Source organism: Triturus cristatus, chromosome 11 (assembly GCF_964204655.1).
Source record: "Triturus cristatus chromosome 11, aTriCri1.1, whole genome shotgun sequence".
Lineage (NCBI taxonomy): Eukaryota > Metazoa > Chordata > Amphibia > Caudata > Salamandridae > Triturus > Triturus cristatus.
Genome location: NC_140594.1, coordinates 860651303 through 860669340, shown reverse-complemented (window position 1 = coordinate 860669340; position 18038 = coordinate 860651303). Strand labels below are relative to the sequence as shown.

General features: G+C 45.4%; 1 protein-coding gene across 3 annotated transcripts in view; it reads left to right on the top strand.

Annotated features, from left to right (window-relative positions):
* GIGYF2 (GRB10 interacting GYF protein 2) overlaps positions 1-18038 on the top strand; it is a 1663629-nt gene that overhangs the window by 809375 nt on the left and 836216 nt on the right. For all 3 annotated transcript variants that reach the window (XM_085634698.1, XM_085634699.1, XM_085634697.1), the window contains exon 12: positions 2662-2868. In XM_085634698.1, the coding sequence (XP_085490824.1) occupies positions 2662-2868 (207 nt within the window). The remainder of the gene's footprint in view (positions 1-2661; positions 2869-18038) is intronic.

Below are 18038 nucleotides of genomic sequence, written 5' to 3'. Positions count from 1 at the left end.
TTAAAGGACTCTTAGTTGCTTCTGTCTTCATTACGTGAAGTAGGATTCGATATTGTGGTCCGGAGCGTTATAATACTTGTGATATTATGTGACCGTAGCTGTGTTCTAGTATCAACGGTAATGCCTGGCCGTAATTTAAACATCGAGTGTATGATGTGCACCCTTCTCTTCGTTCACGGTTCGGTGCTTGGGAGTTCAACGTTGTGCATACATGCATGACAGTTAAAACGTGACTTCCCAGATCTGTTAACCTGCAGCTCTACACCCGTGCTTTGCCCATTCTCCTGAGAAATAAGTTTCAGCGATTCAGCATTTATACGATCATGTGTACCTGATTTAGTGATTTCTCTTGGTTTCTTCTCCGTCTAGGATCATTAACATGGAAAATCCTCTATGGTTCTTCGCGAGTGGAGCGGGACGCCGCTTTGCCGTTATTTAAACTTCCCAAATCTTTTCCGGCGTCCTGATGTATGTCTTAGTTTATGCATGTGTGTACTTGCAGCCGGATTTAGCCTGGCTTCTGGTTCTATGATACCTGGTACGTTGATACGTGTACCTTGCCTGACTTCCAGTTCAGGCATGTACAATTGCCGTGGTAACTAACAATTTATTTGCATATTCACGTTTTCATCAGACTGTTTTATGAAATCCGTTCAAAGTATTGAGACAGACGTGGTAGTCGATCACCCTATAATCTGGGGATATATAATTTAATATAGAATGCTTTATTTTTCTAAGCCCAATCTTGGTCTTGGCAAACTAAAGCCTTTTTATTAGTTAGGTCCATTTCTACTGTGTGCAACAACTTCACTCTAATTAGTTCTAGCCACAGTGTGTCATCTCAGTCATTTTGTTCAATCTATTTTCAATCGTCCCCAAATACAGGATTGTTTTTGCTTCCATTCTTGATAGGGAACTTTCGATATTCATTCCAATAACATGCCTGAGTACCGTCCATCTAATATCATTGGGGCCATGACCTTTGTCGATACAGTGTGATACCATGGGTGCATTCAAAGTTTTGCATCTTATTTTCGAACGATGTTGTGTTATTCTCTTTTTAATTGGTTGCGTTGTCTTCCCAATATATGCCTTTGAGCATGGACAAACTACATAGTAGATTACATTGTGTGTTACAATTTGTAAACTCCTCATGTTTGATATATTTGTGGTCATATGTAAATTGTGGGCCTTCTATTGTGCTTTCACACAATATACAGTTTCCACATCTTCTATGTCCCTTTATTGGTGGGAGAGACCGCATGATTCTTAAGGATTGTACTTCTTTCTTTTCGGTGGTGTTGGCTCGTACTAGCTTGTCTCTGATGCATCTGTTATTTTTTAAAGCAAAAATAGGTGCCTGCACGAATGGTAGGAGACCTTTACTGTGTTCAAGTTATTCCTTACGATTTTTTTCACCTCATTTGTAAGGCCTGAAAAGGTTGTAACGCAAACTAATGGCATACTGTCTTTCTTTACTCTTGTCACAATTGCAATGCTTCTTTTGATATAATTCTAAGGGTATGTTTAAAATATATTGGTCTAAGGAACCGAAAAATATACAAAAAAAGATATGAGAAATTACTCAAGGCCCAGAGTTAATAAAAAGGACTACGGAGGCAAAAGTAAAAGTCTGATTTATGGTTATAGAGGTATTTTACTTGTATCTATTTGCACTGATTCTTAACAGAATCACTCCCCTCTTGTTTAAACCCTACTTGTTATTTCAAACCATAAAGCTATCTTTGACAGCACATTTTGCAGTCTTCTTTGATTATGAAGGTTCACCTTAGCTTTTATTTGCTTTATATGGGGTCTATTTAAATCTCAATCTCAGGGGAACACTTAGCTTTGCTGAGTAGACTACAGACAACAGATCAGGTTACAGGCATTTGATATGGTTTTCAGGGCACTGGCCAACATTTTGCTTTTGTAATCTCTGTCGAAGTGGATAAATAGGCAAATCACAATCTTCACTCAATGGGCTCATGCCTTACTTTTACTAGGTTCTGCCATTGTTTTTGTTCTTCCTTTCTTAAAGAAGACGTGGTGCTCCAAGGTTGGAAGCCCATCACAAGTTTGTCTTCTCGCTATCACTCTTACCACACACATTGTCGAAAGTACTGCCTGAACGTTCCACAAAGAGAGAGTGCTACATGCGGTCATTGGTTTAAATGCATCACTCACATAACTTGCATTTTTGTGGTATCCTTTCAAAAAGTAGAATTGTACAAAATGTAGATTTTTACAGAAAAGAAAACCTGTAGACAACCACTCTGAGGTGGGAGCCTTTTCCTCACAAATACTAGTAAATTCAGCCCTTGTAGACCTTTAAACAGGTTTAGACCCTCTATACTGTGGATTAGAAGCCTGTGAGTAGTGAAAGGAAAATTATGTTATAATGCAATGTTCACACTTAAGCAGTATGTGATTTGTAGATTGTCGAGGGATATGTTAGAGAGGACTTGATATCTAGTGGTCAGGATGTGGAAAATACTGGTTAGACTAGGTAGCTTGGATAACATTTTCAAATAATATGGAAAAGCATCTGTGAGTGAGGTTGAGATATAGCCAAAATCAGCAAACATTTGAGACTTATCTGCGTTTAGAATTTGTCATTGAACAAACACACGTTAAACATGGATTTGTATTTTTTTGCAGAACCAGCCGCACCTGCCAAAGAAGTCACACCGTCTTCGCCAACCTGCTGGCTGGGTCCCTCCGTTGAACCTCGATTGCAGGAGCAGGCCTCTTGCATCTTATCAAACAGAAGGGAGGAGAGACCCACAGAACAAACTGAGAAATGGGAGGAGAAGAAAACTTCTCCCCAAATATCACCATCATCGACAGGGCCCAAGAAAGTGGAAGGTACAAAACATTTAAAAAGCATAACCACAAAACTTAAACTTTGTGCTCATGGATGTGTACATACAAGAGAATATTTCCTGTGGATTACCTGGTGATCATGACACGTTGTTTTGGCAATCAAGTACACACTGATCTCTGAAGTTTAATGTACATTAGTTCGCAACAGCTGCCCTGCCAGCTATGACTTTTAAGTTTGTAAATCATACTTTTGCAATATTGAGTTGTGGCATTGGATTTTACTGTCAACCAGTGAAGTCATCTGGAGAGTTATCGAGGGAACACATTTTAGAATATATTTTAGTATATTGTGGCACTTCAGATGATTTTTGGCTCTGTGGATCGAAAGGAGAAGTGAATTCTGTTGTTTGACGCCACAAAAAAGAGAGTAATAACCACCCAAATGTAATGTTTTGCATTGCTTTTATTGGGTATATAGCATCAGTCAACCCGATCAAATGCCAAAAATTCAGAGGGTCATCCTTCATCTGCTGTAGCAGGTGAGACAGAAAGCGGAGGTGGTCTAAAAAGCGACGGCCCGAGACATAACCCACCCGGGACTCATGGATCAGGAGTGATATAACCTTACCCAGATGAATAGTTAGCGCCTTGGCCAGTACCTTCATATCGACATTGAGCAGCAAAATCAGGTTGCAACTGGGGAAAGTCCAGGGGCTCCTTACCGGCCTTAGGGAGGAGGGTGATTGTCGCTTTGTTGGAGATGGCCCACAATGTGTCCGCCTCCTCATCCTCCTGGTAGGCCCACATCAGGTGAGGCACAAGGTGGTCCTTCCCAGCTTTGTAGAACTCGTCCCCAGAAACCCGTCCTCCCCACGAGACTTGAATATCGAGAGTTTGTCTGTAGTTTCAGATATATGAATTTTATACAGAAACAGTTAAAATGCTCAAATAACAGAGATATGAGCCTCAAACGCGGGAATGTTATCCTATGGGAAGAAAGACATGTACTTTATACATATACTTGCAAGCGGTTGTAAAAGGTGCCCTTTACGACTCAAGGTGCTTGGGATTCAAGGTCCGAATAACCACCAGCATTTTGAGCTTTCCTGCCCTGATGTGTCCGGGCTAGTAATACTAATGGAGTTTCCCAGTGTCCCGCGGAACATGAGGAATTACTAGTATATAAAAATTGGTTCTGTAGGAAAAAGCACAATTTCTTTCAAGTTCAAACATTTATATCCTGCTTAACCTGGAATTGCCAATGAATGGTGTGAAACGTATATTACCAAAAATGAAATAACCAACACTGACACAAAAACTGTACTTTGCACGGTATATTAATATTCATATATTGTGGAAAGACACAAGTGTTACATATCAAAATCACAGGACTGTTATGCAACATGTATAACATAAGTTAGTGCCAAACAAAGTGTTATTCACATGTAACATAATACAAAGCACATGACAATGTACAGAAAACACAAAAACACTTAATTAGGCTCCTTGGAATACTCAAACTTGTCCTCAACTCTTGGCGGTAGATATGAGAGACGTTGGTACGGAACACCTATTCATTTTGTCAATGTTTTAACCCTTTCAACAATGTGTATTCAAGAAAAACATCACAGCGGGTCTTCCTCAGGACTGCATGTAAATACAGCTCATGATGAAGGATAATGTGTATCCGTGATAGAGCAGAATAAACAAACGTGATGGATAAAAAGGGGTAGCCAGTGAAATCTCACCTGATCAAAGTAGTAGCATCAAGTTGCTTGATGCTATGCTTGGAAAAAGCGACCCTATAAAACAATACATCCTCAGTCACAATGTGATGTAAAAAAACGAACATACATTGGTGAGATTGGAGGAAGGAAGGGTAAAGGCTCACCTCCTTGTGATGCCATAGAGTGCAATGGATCAAGTGTATCCAGAAACAAGGTGGGTCTTAAATGGGACCTGTACCACAAGGATACTACAAATGTTAGGCCCCAAGCAGAGGTTTCACAGATCTCTCGGAGATCCACAAGGGATTCTCTGCAACAAAGTAAATATGGTTCAAAGCACCGAAGGCAAAGATCATAAATACGATGCTTAAGAATGGGGGAGAGCCTAGCCCCGTCAAGCAGCTCACCTTATTAGCTTTAACACAAGAGGGAATAAATGGGACCTCTGATGCGGTGCCTTGTCCTCAGTATTGAGCGTGTAGACTGGTCAAAGATCAGTTAAAGATGTGGCCGAAACATGAGCGTGCACGCAGATAATGCGCCACGTCATTCAAGTGAATTTCGTAAACCAGTGTTCCAGTGGACAGTTGGTGTGAAGAGAGTGATGCGCGAGTGCGCGCCACCATGACAAGCTAAGTTACGAAAGCCTTTCAAACCGAGCAGCGTGCCTAAGTCGGCATTTTAGGGAAATAAAGGAAAATGTGTTACATCGGACAATCTTTTTTAAGAATGCTGTCATAGAATGTCTTAAGTTTAATGAACTAAGACTGTTCATTTCTCTGAATTGGAGTAAATTAATTATAATGTGGCGGTGAGGAAGAACAATGTGATCCTTTAAGTGTACAATACATTTGAGTGTGTGTGACCAGAGAGTAGTGGAAAAAGTCACCTTCCAATACATGTACAATCACTTAGAGATGTATGCATGTCATAAAAAAGCACCAATCACGCATGATTTACATTTCATATACAAACTTGAAAAACTACTTAAAAACGGTCAGCGTTAGCACAATAATCCATATCAGAAGACAAATACATATGTTATGACTTAGGAACTACAAAACATATATTAAAAATGTATATCACGGTCTGATATGTAATAGTTACAGGAGAAGTACTTCTGTTGGGACAGTACAACTTTAATATGGCTTATCTTTTAAGCAGCTCATAATGACAGCCCAGCGCTCCTCACAGTTTAGTCCAAAGTACCTGTCACAAAAAGGCTGCAAGTGTGGTCTTGGTCACAAGTCCGGCAGAATCCAAAAGGGAGTTTGGCTCATGAGTCTTGGGAATAAAAGAATAGTCTGTTTCCGTGAACCCCGGCTGATAGGTGTGGGTGCAGAGGTGTTTGGCCAGCTGGCCACCTGGGTTGAAGGTTCTCAGTTCTCGGTCTTGACCTGAAGAGGGGAAAAAAACAGACAGTAGGGCCGCTCTCGGTGTGAGCCTCGTCTGTCCTGATGTCCCTTGGTGGGCAGGTCTGTTTTGGAGGTGGGGGTGTCAGGACTGGACACTCCACAAGCCTTGGTTGTGGAAAATACTCCACTATCCAGGGTTTCAGTGCAGGTGGGCTCCTGTCGGGTCTTGGATCTTGAAACTCGCATGAGCGTCGGGGCTGACCACAGTGACCTTCTCCTGGTGAGATGTTTCCTTCGGGTCAGATGGCCAGCAAAATGAAGTACATAAAGTGCGGTCAGTGCCTGCAGATGCAGGCGGTTGGCTCCTCCACCCCAAGAAGATGCTAAGTCATTGTTGAGGGTCTGGACAGACCTCCAAGGGTTTGGGGAGGAAGTTCACTTTCTAAACCAGTTGGTCCAGCAATTGTTGAGGTTACCAGCAGCCAGGCAGGGTTTGGGACCAATTTCGAAGCAGTTTTCTGTTTTTGTGGTGTCAGCTCCTGTTTGTCTTTCTTCGGTTCCCTGGTAGACTAATGTAAAGCTCTGGTGTCAGTGGGCCCCTAAATACTGAATTTAGGGATGGTTAGGGGAGTGTAGGGCAGTAGCAATGGGCTACCTGCCCTAGGGCTATTCCCCCCCCCCTCCCCATATGTCCACTTCCTGTGCGGAGTGGGCATAATCATTACACAGTACTTAGTTTCACCAAAACCAAGATGGTGACACCGTTCTTCGATTGCTCACTTCAGGTGGCTCCCCCCTTAGGGGTGCGCCTAGCTTGTGTGAGATGCCTTCTGACTATCTATTTCCCACCTGCTCTATTGCTGAATGCGCCCCAGGGAAGACGGGTGGTGTTTTCCAGGTCTGGTGTTAAGCTGCGGTCGCATTTTAAAGGTGGCAGAGGCTTTGAGGCATCAGGCCTTGAGATGCTAATCCCGTAGCTATCCTGCTTAGAGGTGCGATCACCTTCTGTCGGACAGACATTGAAACTGGCCTCCGAGAACGCGGGCTCTCACCTGCAGGGGTCAGAAACTCATCTGAGGTGGCAGGCTGGAAGATACCATTCAGACAGCACACACTGTAACTAGTAGAGTTTCATGGGGCACCTCTAAGGTGCCCTCTGGGTGCATGTCATAATAAGTCTAGCACTGGCATCAGTACAGATTTATTAAGACAAGATGTTTGATACCAAAGGTCTGTATCTTCAAGTAAGCCATTATGTAGCTGGTTAACTTGTAAGGAACAGTGCCCAGTAAATACCTTAAGATGGCTTCTTGATCACTTGGAATACTTACCAATGAAACTAGGAATTACAGAGATACATCTGGTCATGCAGATGTGCCCTCACATGTAATATGATGCACCCTGCCGGATGGCTGTAAGGCCTGTAGTAGGAGTGACTTGCTTAGAATACTTGCAGTGTACAGGAGCATGGCACACAGTGAGTGCACCATGTTGTTTTTTCAGAATGGTTTGCATCATTTCACGCATCCTTCAGTGATATTCTGCTTTGTTTGTGTGGGTCCCTTAGGGTGGCATAATATATGCTGCATCTCTTAGGGACTCTCTTAAGTACCAATGCCCTGGGTACCAGGAGTTAATTTACTAGGGACTTACAGGAATGCAAAAATCCTTGCCAATTGGGTTTCAATTGAACATTTGTTTTGTTAGGGGAAGAGCACTGGCACTGGGGCCTGGTTAGCAGGGACTCCGTGTACTACCAATCAACAACATCAGTACTGGTGAGCAAAAAGTGGGGTTGACCATGCCAAAAAGGGGCCCTTTCCTACAGCGTCTGCCACCTCTCCCTCATTAATGAACTCTGACAAGGACTCCTGGCCCACAGCAAAGGCAATTGCATAGAGGCCAGAAAGGCCCCCATTTGTTCTAGTGTGGCCCCGTGGTCTGTGGAATAAGGGAGGCATAATAGGACAAGAACAGTCCTGATATATTGTTGGGATAAAAGAGGAGGGCGTTTGCAGGGTCACAAGTCATCAGGATAGCGAGTACCATGGTCATAGCTACGCCATCACAGTGTGACCTAGCCCTTTTCAGCAGCTGCATTAAAGTAGGAGTTCACTGGAATTTGGGCATGTTCCATCCTCCAGAGGAGAGAGGGGGTGGGGGAAGCTATGTACTGAACAATAAGATAGCGCACTTCCTGTTCCAGGAGATCTAGACCCATGTGTTCCTTACGTTTGGCAATTGCTGTGTCTGCCATCATGCTGCCCCAAAAGGTTGCCTTGCCGGGCCTATAGCATCCTACCTGAGGACACCGTTTCCTCGTTATCCAAAAAATAGGGCCAGATATGATTGTGTCATTTGGCCTCCGCTCATGCTCCGAGAAGGCGAAAGCCTGCATGCACCAATGACGGAGCGGCAGGGTTCACATCCAGGCCAAACACTGGACTATGGTCGGACAGTCCTGCCTCTAAAAAGGCACAGAAGGTAACGCAGGGCAAGAGCTGGCCATGCAACAGAGAATAATCAATCCAGGACGAAGTCCCTTTTGAGCAGGAGAGGAACAAGTACTCCTGGTCCACCGGGTGCAGTAGGCACCTCTCGTCCATCAGAGTGTGGTCGGAAATCAGATCCCCAAAGAGCACCCTATTGCGCATAGCATCCTGCCCCATCCGGTCCAAGGCAGGATGCTGCACGAGATTCCAGTCACTGTCTAATATTGTACCCCCCATCTGACCAGGTCATGAGCACCGAGCAAGGCAAGGATTTTCTTTTAAGGATAGCTACCCCACGCTACTTGGAATTGATGCAAGATGCAAAGGCATCTACTAATGACCTTGCCCAACCCCCTCATGTTTAAGCTTGGCAGACTCAATAAATGACAGATGGGTCTGCAGGAGGGCTATGCCCAGTTGCTTGGTATGGAGATAGCGCAAAATCTTCTTGCAATTGAGGTAGTGTGACAGGTCATTGACATTCATGGATATCTGGGTAAGCGGTGCGGTTCAAAGATGGGGGGGGGGGGTCAAAGATCTTGAGTAAGGAGAGACCCCAGGGACGCTGGGAAAGAGAGCTGGACAGGGCCAGAGGAGGAGATTACCAGGGAACAGACTAGGAGTGGCCCCCAGGTGAACTACCCTGGTAGCCAGACTGAGCAGGTAGGGAATGGGAGCAGGGAGAGGGGCCACCAGGGAGGCAAAAAAAACAGACTAGGGCTGAAGCCCAACAAGGCACGCTTCTCTTTGAACGGGGCTTGGGAATGCGCCCTGGGCAATCGTCAACAGCAGCAAGTGAATCCAGAAAAGATTCACACTGCAAAACTTATAGTTTCTTACCTGTCTATGTAGTTATGTAGCTTTTAGAGTTTTCTGGATTCACTAGAAAACCCACCCCCCTCCACAAAGGAAGATGAGAGAGAGGAAGAAAAAGAAATAGAATCCAACTATGGCAACCAAATGGTGGTATATTGACACCCACAAACAGAAAAAAAGGGGAAAATACAACCGTTATGGACCCAACCACTAGATTGCGGAATAAGGTTTTGTCAATGCAGAAGGTCCTATCTCTGGGGTCTCGGAAAAGGATATGTGGGGCCTGCTGGGTGTTCTTTGTTTCCCTGAACTATTAGCACTCACTTGCTTGCCTACTTTGTCATTCAATGCGGCTGTACTGTTTATGATTAAATTGAAAAATAAGTAAAAAAAAATAAATACAAATTAGACTAGTTCTGGCACCCAACAGAAGTCACCTTCCCCAATCACCAGTTTTAACTTCAATCATTTGCACCCATTTTCTGTCTTCAAAATACCTCTTTCTCATTTTTTCACCATTTCTTTTTATTCACCCCTCCACACATCTTTCTTTTAACCCCTTTTTCACGTCATCTAACCTGGACACAACATGGTACTCTAAGCCCTTCCCTTGAACAGTTCAAACAGAGATTTTCTGATAGTAGAATGTGGGGTCATGCTAGAAGCATTTACACGTTCCTGTAATGTCTCACCAATTCAAATTGTTGGCTCTTGCCAATTGTAAATATTCTTTAAACATTTTGTTCAATCCTCTCAGCAGTAACATTTGTTTCTGAATGATGTACAGAACTCTTTGTGCTTAATTCCATATTTTTCTAAATAATTTTCTGTAGTACTCAAACAAAACTGAAGACCATTGTCAGATAAAATACTCTCGGGAAAATTTTCTTTCTTCAGTTTTTCTTCAGAAAATCTTATCACACTGTCAGAGGTTATGTCCCTAACTCTTTAACATTTAACACTTCTACCTATCAAGAATACAAATCAATCAATACAGTCATATATGGTGTTGCATGTTCACCTCTCGTAGGTCCCACTAAACCAATGGCTATTTCTTGCCATCAGGAAATTTGGCAAATTTATACAAAACGTGGGCATATTCCTTGTTATCAGATTTTCTTTTTCAATTATTATACTCCACACAATCCCTCACCAATCTTCCCACTTATACATCAACACACACCACAACTCTGTGCAAGCCCTTTCTTTCATCTTGAAAATACCCAAGGGATCTCATATGCAAAACTTAAGTCTATTTCTAATATTCAATGGAGAAATTAATCTTGCTCCCCTTAACAAGATCTTTTCACACAGTAATAAGAGGTAAAAGGAACACCCCACTCCGACCTCCTGTAACAAATTTTCACACACACAGAAGTGGGTCGAAAAAACGTTTGTCGCTAATCAGAGGGGGAGTGGACAGAACACATCTGTTATTAAAACTGCCCTCACCCACAAAAACCTGTGGCATGCTTCATCATAGGGCTGCAACAGCGCCTCCGCGCAAGCCAACGACAAAGGTCGAGCAATAGGGTGGGGGAGACAAAACAAACTTAAAGAAAAATGCGGGATCAGAGAAAAGGTGCAGAAATTACAGTGTTAAAACTAACACATGGATGTCCTATCTTCCCTTTATTAATGGACTCCCTAGTTAGATTGAGAGGGTTCTAAACACCCCCTGGCTTCCTGCAGTCTCACATTTGTCAAGGTGAGCTCGTCTGTCTTTACGTCCCTCACTGCGCTGCGAACGCATTAGAGCATTAGAGAATATATTGTTCGAGGCATATGAGCTGCAGATTACACACTTTTACATAGATCGCCATCTGGTGTTGGGCCCGGATGTTTGCAGTTCGTTTTTCCTCTTGGAAAGTCTTTGGAAGTCACAAGGTCGGTGACTCCTCCCTTGGATCGTATTGCGCATGGGCTTCGGCTCCATCCTCAGATTGTTTTTTTCCGCCACCGGGCTCGGATGTAATACTTCGTGCTCCGGTTCCGAACATTTCCAGTTCGATCGAAGCGGAATCCTCGCTCATCGCGGTATTGTTCAGATCTAGATCTCCTCAATCACCTTCTCTTTGACACATCTTCGATTCCAGTCGTCGACGGCGGCCTTCGGGCCTACCCAACCACCGGTCCCAGCTGATGGAAAGAACTCCATTCAAGAAGTGCCCTCGATGTGGGTCCAAATTCCCCCACACCGACCTTCATGAGGTGTGCAACCTCTGCCTCTCCCCTGAGCACGAGGCTTGAGACTGTCCCGCCTGCAAGTCTTTCAGATCGAAAAAGACTATTCGAGATCGAAGGGCCAGACGAAACATGGCGCACTCCTCGACCTCCGTTCCAGTCGACATCTTCGGGGACGACGTCGAAGCTCCGGGACAGCAGCACACCGTAGAGCACCTCATCAGTGCTTCCGAAGCCGATGACTCTGATGTGGAGGACATCACCCCGGCGCAGAGGGTCGTGAGTACTATACCCCCTCCCACACCCGCGCCGACACCCAAAAAGGCTTCGGTCACGCCTTCGCCTCCGGGCCTAGGCAAGACCAGAGACACTGCTTCAAACACCCCACCTTCGGGCCCGGTGAAGAAGCCAATTAAGCCTTCCGGCGGCTCGGGCTCGACCCAGCCTTCCAGCGGTGCCGAGAAACACACTTCGGCACCGAAATAGAGACCGGCCTCTACCTCGACACCGAGCTCCGCACCAAAGTCCTCGGTGTCGAAACCCAGCCTTTCGGTACCGACCAAACCCCATAAGGCCCTCGGCACCGACACTTCTGTGCCGAAGACCACCTCGGCACCGACCAATAAAAAGGAGGTTCCCAAAAAGCACGGCACGGACAAGCCTAAAAGTCATCGGCCCCGAAACCTTCGGCGCCGACGGAACAAACATTGTCACAGGAACTGTTTACACCGGATCCCTTGCAAAAGACACTTACCAAGGATCCAAAAACTGGACATTTGGCACTCTTCTAAAAAGAGACATTTGGACAAACCAGCTCCGCCTCCACCTCCAAAGAGGAAGGACTCTGCTACCTCTCCTTTCAGAATGTCTTCCCCACCTCCTCCACCCTCTCCACCTCCGCCCCCTCTGCCTTCTCCACCCCCACCTCATCGCTTCCCGACCCCGTCTCCAGACAATGATGATCAGGGGGACCCATATTACGATCCACGGGATGTGCCACAAGACCCCACCCCTACAGGATCCCCAGACCCATGGGACAACTATAATAATCCAGACATCCCAGACGTTCCACAAGATGACCTTTACCCGTCCAGGCCATCTCCACCGAAAGACTCATTAGGTTTTCACCACCTACTTCAGAGGGCGGCACATTATCACGGGGTAGAGCTACACACTGACCCGGTAGAGGAGGATTTCCTCCTCGACACCTTTGATACCGCACATAGGTCTACCTCCATACTACCTATGCTCAAGGGGGTAATAAAACATGCGCCAGAGGTTTTTAAAGACCCAGTCAGGGCTAGGGTCATTAACCCACGCATAGAGAAAAAGTACAAAGCGGCCCCCACAGATCCTGCCTATATCAAAGGGCCAGCGCCACTAGATTCCCTAGTGGTTTCCACTGCACGGAAGAGGTCAAACTCCCAGGCGTCAGGCGAAGCACCACCACCTGACAAAGAGTCAAAGCTACTGGACACGTCAGGAAAGCGCACTGCGTCACAAGCAGCCAATATATGGCGTATCGCCAACACTCAAGCGCTATTGGCCAGATACGATAGAGCGCATTATGATGAGTTAGACACCATCATGCACCATCTCCCAGAAAAATACAAAAATAGGGCCAATGAATTAATTCAAGAGGGTAAGACTATAACTAACACCTCTATACGCTGTGCCTTAGACGCAGCAGACACAGCCTCCAGGGCCATTAACACTAGCGTCCTCCTCCGTCGCCATGTTTGGCTGAGAGTTTCAGGCTTTAAACCTGAGGTACAGGCCTCCATCCTAAATCGTCCCTTTGACCAAGAACATCCATTCGTCCCAAAGGTCGATGAGGCCCTCGAGAAAATGAAGGATTCGGCGAAATCTATGGGAGCCGAGCCTTGCAGTCACACCCTCCTAGGCGCTCCTTTCGCCGCTCTTCCTTTCGGGGTACGGCTAGAGGCTACTCCTCAGATAGCGCGTCCACTTCCTACAAATCCCCTGCTCAATCCACCTTCACAAGGGGTTATCAAAGAGGTGGCTATAGGGGCAATAACAATAAAGGCAGAGGCAAAACAAATACCGCCCGCTCTACCACACCGCCTACCCAATGACTTCCCCCCCGCTCCCTCCAGACCATCCCACTCCGGTCGGGGGCAGGCTCCAAAATTTCCTTCAGGTCTGGGAGACCATCACCTCAGACAGATGGGTGACCCAAATTATTTGTTCAGGGTACTGCCTAGAATTGACATCTATTCCCCCAAACATTCCACCCAGGCAACGCCCAATGTCACAAGAACATTCCACATTTCTAAAACAGGAGGTAATCTCCCTCCTACAAAACATGCAATAGAACAAGTCCCCACCAATCAGCAAAATTTAGGGGTCTACTCCCTATAATTTCTGATACCAAAAAGAGACGAGACTCTACGACCTATTCTAGATCTCCAGCCTCTAAACACATACATACATTCGGACCATTTTCACATGGTAACACTTCAGCAGGTACTTCCGCTCCTCTCCCAGAACGACTTTCTCACCACACTGGACTTGAAAGATGCATACTTTCACATTCCGGTACACCATGCTCACAGAAAGTACCTCAGATTTGTAGTGGACGGGCAACACTACCAGTTCAAGGTGCGCCAAGGGTATTCACCAAGTGCCTAGCGGTAGTGGCGGCACACCTCAGAAGACAGCACATTCACGTCTTCCCATATTTGCACGACTGGCTAATAAAAGCCACGTCCTACAACCAATGTGTACATCACACCGCCACTACAATCCAACTACTTCACCAGCTAGGCTTCACGGTGAACCACCAAAAGTCCCAGCTAATACCATCCCACACAAAGCAGTATCTCGGCACCACCATAGACACCTCAAAAGCCATAGCCTACCCCAATCCTGCCAGGATTGCAAGCATTCAGGCTTTGCGTCAAAGATTCACACCTCAACACTTTCTCCCAGCAAGAGTGTTTATGCAACTGATAGGGATGATGGCCTCTTGCATTTTCATAGTGCCTCATGCAAGACTCCAGATGCGTCCACTCCAAGAGTGCCTAGCGCACCAATGGAACCAGGCCCAGGGGCAACTAACAGATCTGGTGTTGGTAGACGGTCGCTCCCATCGCTCTCTGCAGTGGTGAAACACCACAAATCTTTCCAGAGGTCGACCGTTCCTGGAACCGGTTCCACAAATAATCCTAACAGACGCATCGCTCTCCGGCTGGGGAGCTCATCTATTACACCTCACAGTGCTGGGCACATGGACGCCACAACTAAAGTTACTCCATATCAACCATCTGGAGTTACTGGCAATCTTTCTAGCCCTAAAATCCTTTCAGACACACATTTTAGGCAAGGCAGTCCTTATCCGCACAGACAACATGACTGCCATGTACTACATTCAAAAACAAGGCGGCACACACTCTCCACAGCTCTCAACTAGCACAGAGCATATGGAGATGGGCAATTCCACACAAAATCTTTCTCCTAGCCCAACATGTCCCAGGAGTCCAAAACACCATGGCAGATCTGCTCAGCAGACAGACACAACAGATCCACGAGTGGGAACTTCACCCACAGGTTCTTCACCCGTTCTTTCAGATGTGGGGGCATCCACAGATAGACCTCTTCGCCACCCACGAAAACAAAAAATGCCCAAGCTTCGCCGCCAGATACCCACACCCATTGTCCAATGGCAATGCGATATGGATGAACTGGTCAGGCAAATTTGCGTACGCCTTTCCACCTCTCCCACTAATTCCATTAGTGGTGCGAAAGCTACAACAGCACTCCCTCACACTGATCCTAGTAGCTCCAACGTGGGCCAGACAACTGTGGTACACCACGCTGCTGGAACTCTCTGTAGTACCACACCAAAAGCTACACCTCTCACCATGGCTCCTAACCCAGAACCATGGAGAGATCAGACACCCGGACCCAGCTCAGCTCAACCTTGCGATCTGGCTCCTGAGATCCTAGAATTCGGATACCTTAACCTTCCCCCTGACTGTATGAATGTCATCAGAGAAGCTAGGCGCCCTACCACTAGAGCCTGCTACGCTGCAAAGTGGAAAAGATTTGTTGTTTATTGCCATAACACAATCAACCCTCTAGACGTATCTATACAGCACATCATATGCTACTTGCTCCATCTACAAAGGTGTAACCTAGCATATAAATGCATTTGGCTACACCTCGCAGCAATTGCTGCTTACCTACAGAACAGACAGCACCTATCACTTGTCAGAGTGCCTGCCATTAAAGCCTTCATGGAAGGCCTCAAACGAATAATTCCCCCCAGAGTACCACCCTCACCTGTGTGGAACTTAAATATAGTTCTCACAAGGCTAATGGGACCGCCCTTCGAACCTTTGCATAAATGCGAACTGCAATTTCTCACATGGAAAACAGCTTTTCTTGTAGCCATCACTTCCCTTAGAAGGGTCAGTGAGATACAAGCACTTACTATACAAGAACCTTTTCTCCAAATGCACCAGAACAAGGTTGTCCTCCGTACCAACCCAAAATTCCTACCCAAAGTCATTTCCCCCTTCCATCTAAACCAATCGGTAGAATTACCAGTATTTTCCTCGCAACCTCAAACTGTTGCAGAAAGGGCTCTACACACGCTAGATGTTAAACAGTCCTTACTTTACTATATCCAGAGAACACAACCTTTCAGAAAGACCAAACAACTGTTTGTCTCTTTCTCTCCACCACACCAGGGCAACCCCATCTCAAAATCAGGGATAGCTACGTGGATTGTAAAATGCATACAGATTTTCTACCACAAAGCAAAACGAACGTTATCTGTTCCCCCTAAAGGCCACTCTACACGGATGATAGGGGCTTCTATGGCTTTTCTAGGGAACATCCCATTAGATGATATCTGCAAAGCAGCTACATGGTCAACACCGCACACTTTCACTAAACATTACTGTGTAGATGTGCAAACCAAGCAACAAGCTAGTGTGGGCCAGGCTGTACTAAAAACACTATTTCAAACCACTGCAACAGATACTGGTGGTCGCCGCTAAGGTTGGGAACTGCTATATAGTCTATACAAAAGTGTGTAATCTGCAGCTCATATGCCTTGAACGGAATATGCTACTTACCAGTATGCATCTGTTCTTGGCATGTAGAGCTGCAGATCTACACACGCCCACTCGCCTCCCCGGCTATTTGTATCTGTTCCAGTCTATCTTATTTAGATACAACACACATGGGTTTCTTCACTGTTAATACTACGCTCCATCTTTCCCTGCTGGCGAAAAACAATCTGAGGATGGAGCCGAAGCCCATGCGCAATACGATCCAAGGGAGGAGTCACCGACCTTGTGACTTCCAAAGACTTTTCAAGAGGAAAAACAAACTGCAAACATCCGGGCCCAACACCAGATGGCGATCTATTCAAAAGTGTGTAGATCTGCAGCTCTACATGCCAAGAACAGATGCATACTGGTAAGTAGCATATTCCTTCTACACAAGTAAAACAACTTTACCTTATATGGGTGGGCGACTTTAATATAGCAAAATGCTCAAACGGCGACCATCGCATGTGTCATCAAATTTCACAAAACAACGGCTTAGATGACCATTTTACACATACCATCTATGGAAATGCTTTGAATAATATTTTGATGGTCTGGCAATTGGAGATCAGGTCACAAAAAACTTATATCAACGGTCAATTAATCCCTACTTTTTATAGAGGGGAGACTACTTCCGTGATAGATTATATAATAACATCTAGTATCAGTAAGATTAATCGAGCGGAAGTAAATGTATGAATGACAGAATTTAGCAATCATGCTAATCTCTCCTTAACCCTCCCCTGGAAAGAACAATGTATTACTAACAGGCAGCAAAAACTGCTAACTCAGTTGAGTTCTGGAAAATTATAGCATGCGGTTGCAAGGACCAGGCAGTGAGGATGGAGCATTATTTGGACTCTGCAGCTTGGACCGACCACTTCACTGACTTGTCCTCCAGCTTTCAGCCCATTGTAGCTCCGAGTGGAGACAGAGGGCCTGATAATCTCGAGAAAGACAGTGAGGTGATCGTTTTCTCACTGCAAGAGACCGACTATGCCATAGTCTATCAAACCGGGGAAAGCACCGGGACTAGATAGACTTCCTGGTGATCTGTTCAAACATGATAAAAAGGTATGGGTTCCATATGTTAATGCTCTTGGCAATGCAATATCAGCAGGTGCCCCAGTACCGGGAACGTGGAAAGGGGCTGAAATCCTCCCTATCCACAAAAAAGGCAGTAAACACAAACCCGAAAATTACAGGCCAATTAGCCTGATAGACCTACTTAAAAAAATCTACGCCATACAACTATTGAATAGGCTTAATGACTGGCTAGAGACCAACAACATATTGCCTCCATATCAGGCAGGTTTTAGATCATGTACTAGTACAATAGACCAAGTTTTTAGACTTTAGTGCATCATTTGGAAATATGTCAAGATCAGGACGGGCCATACCTACGTAGCATTAGTCTATCGGAGTGCAGCTCTCGACCTCGTACCCAGATGTCTTTTATGGGATTCACTAGAAAAACAAAAAGCTCCCCCCAGCCTAATAATACAGATAAAAAGGTAACACAGTGGAAACTATGCTAGGGATTGTTGGTGTATGAAT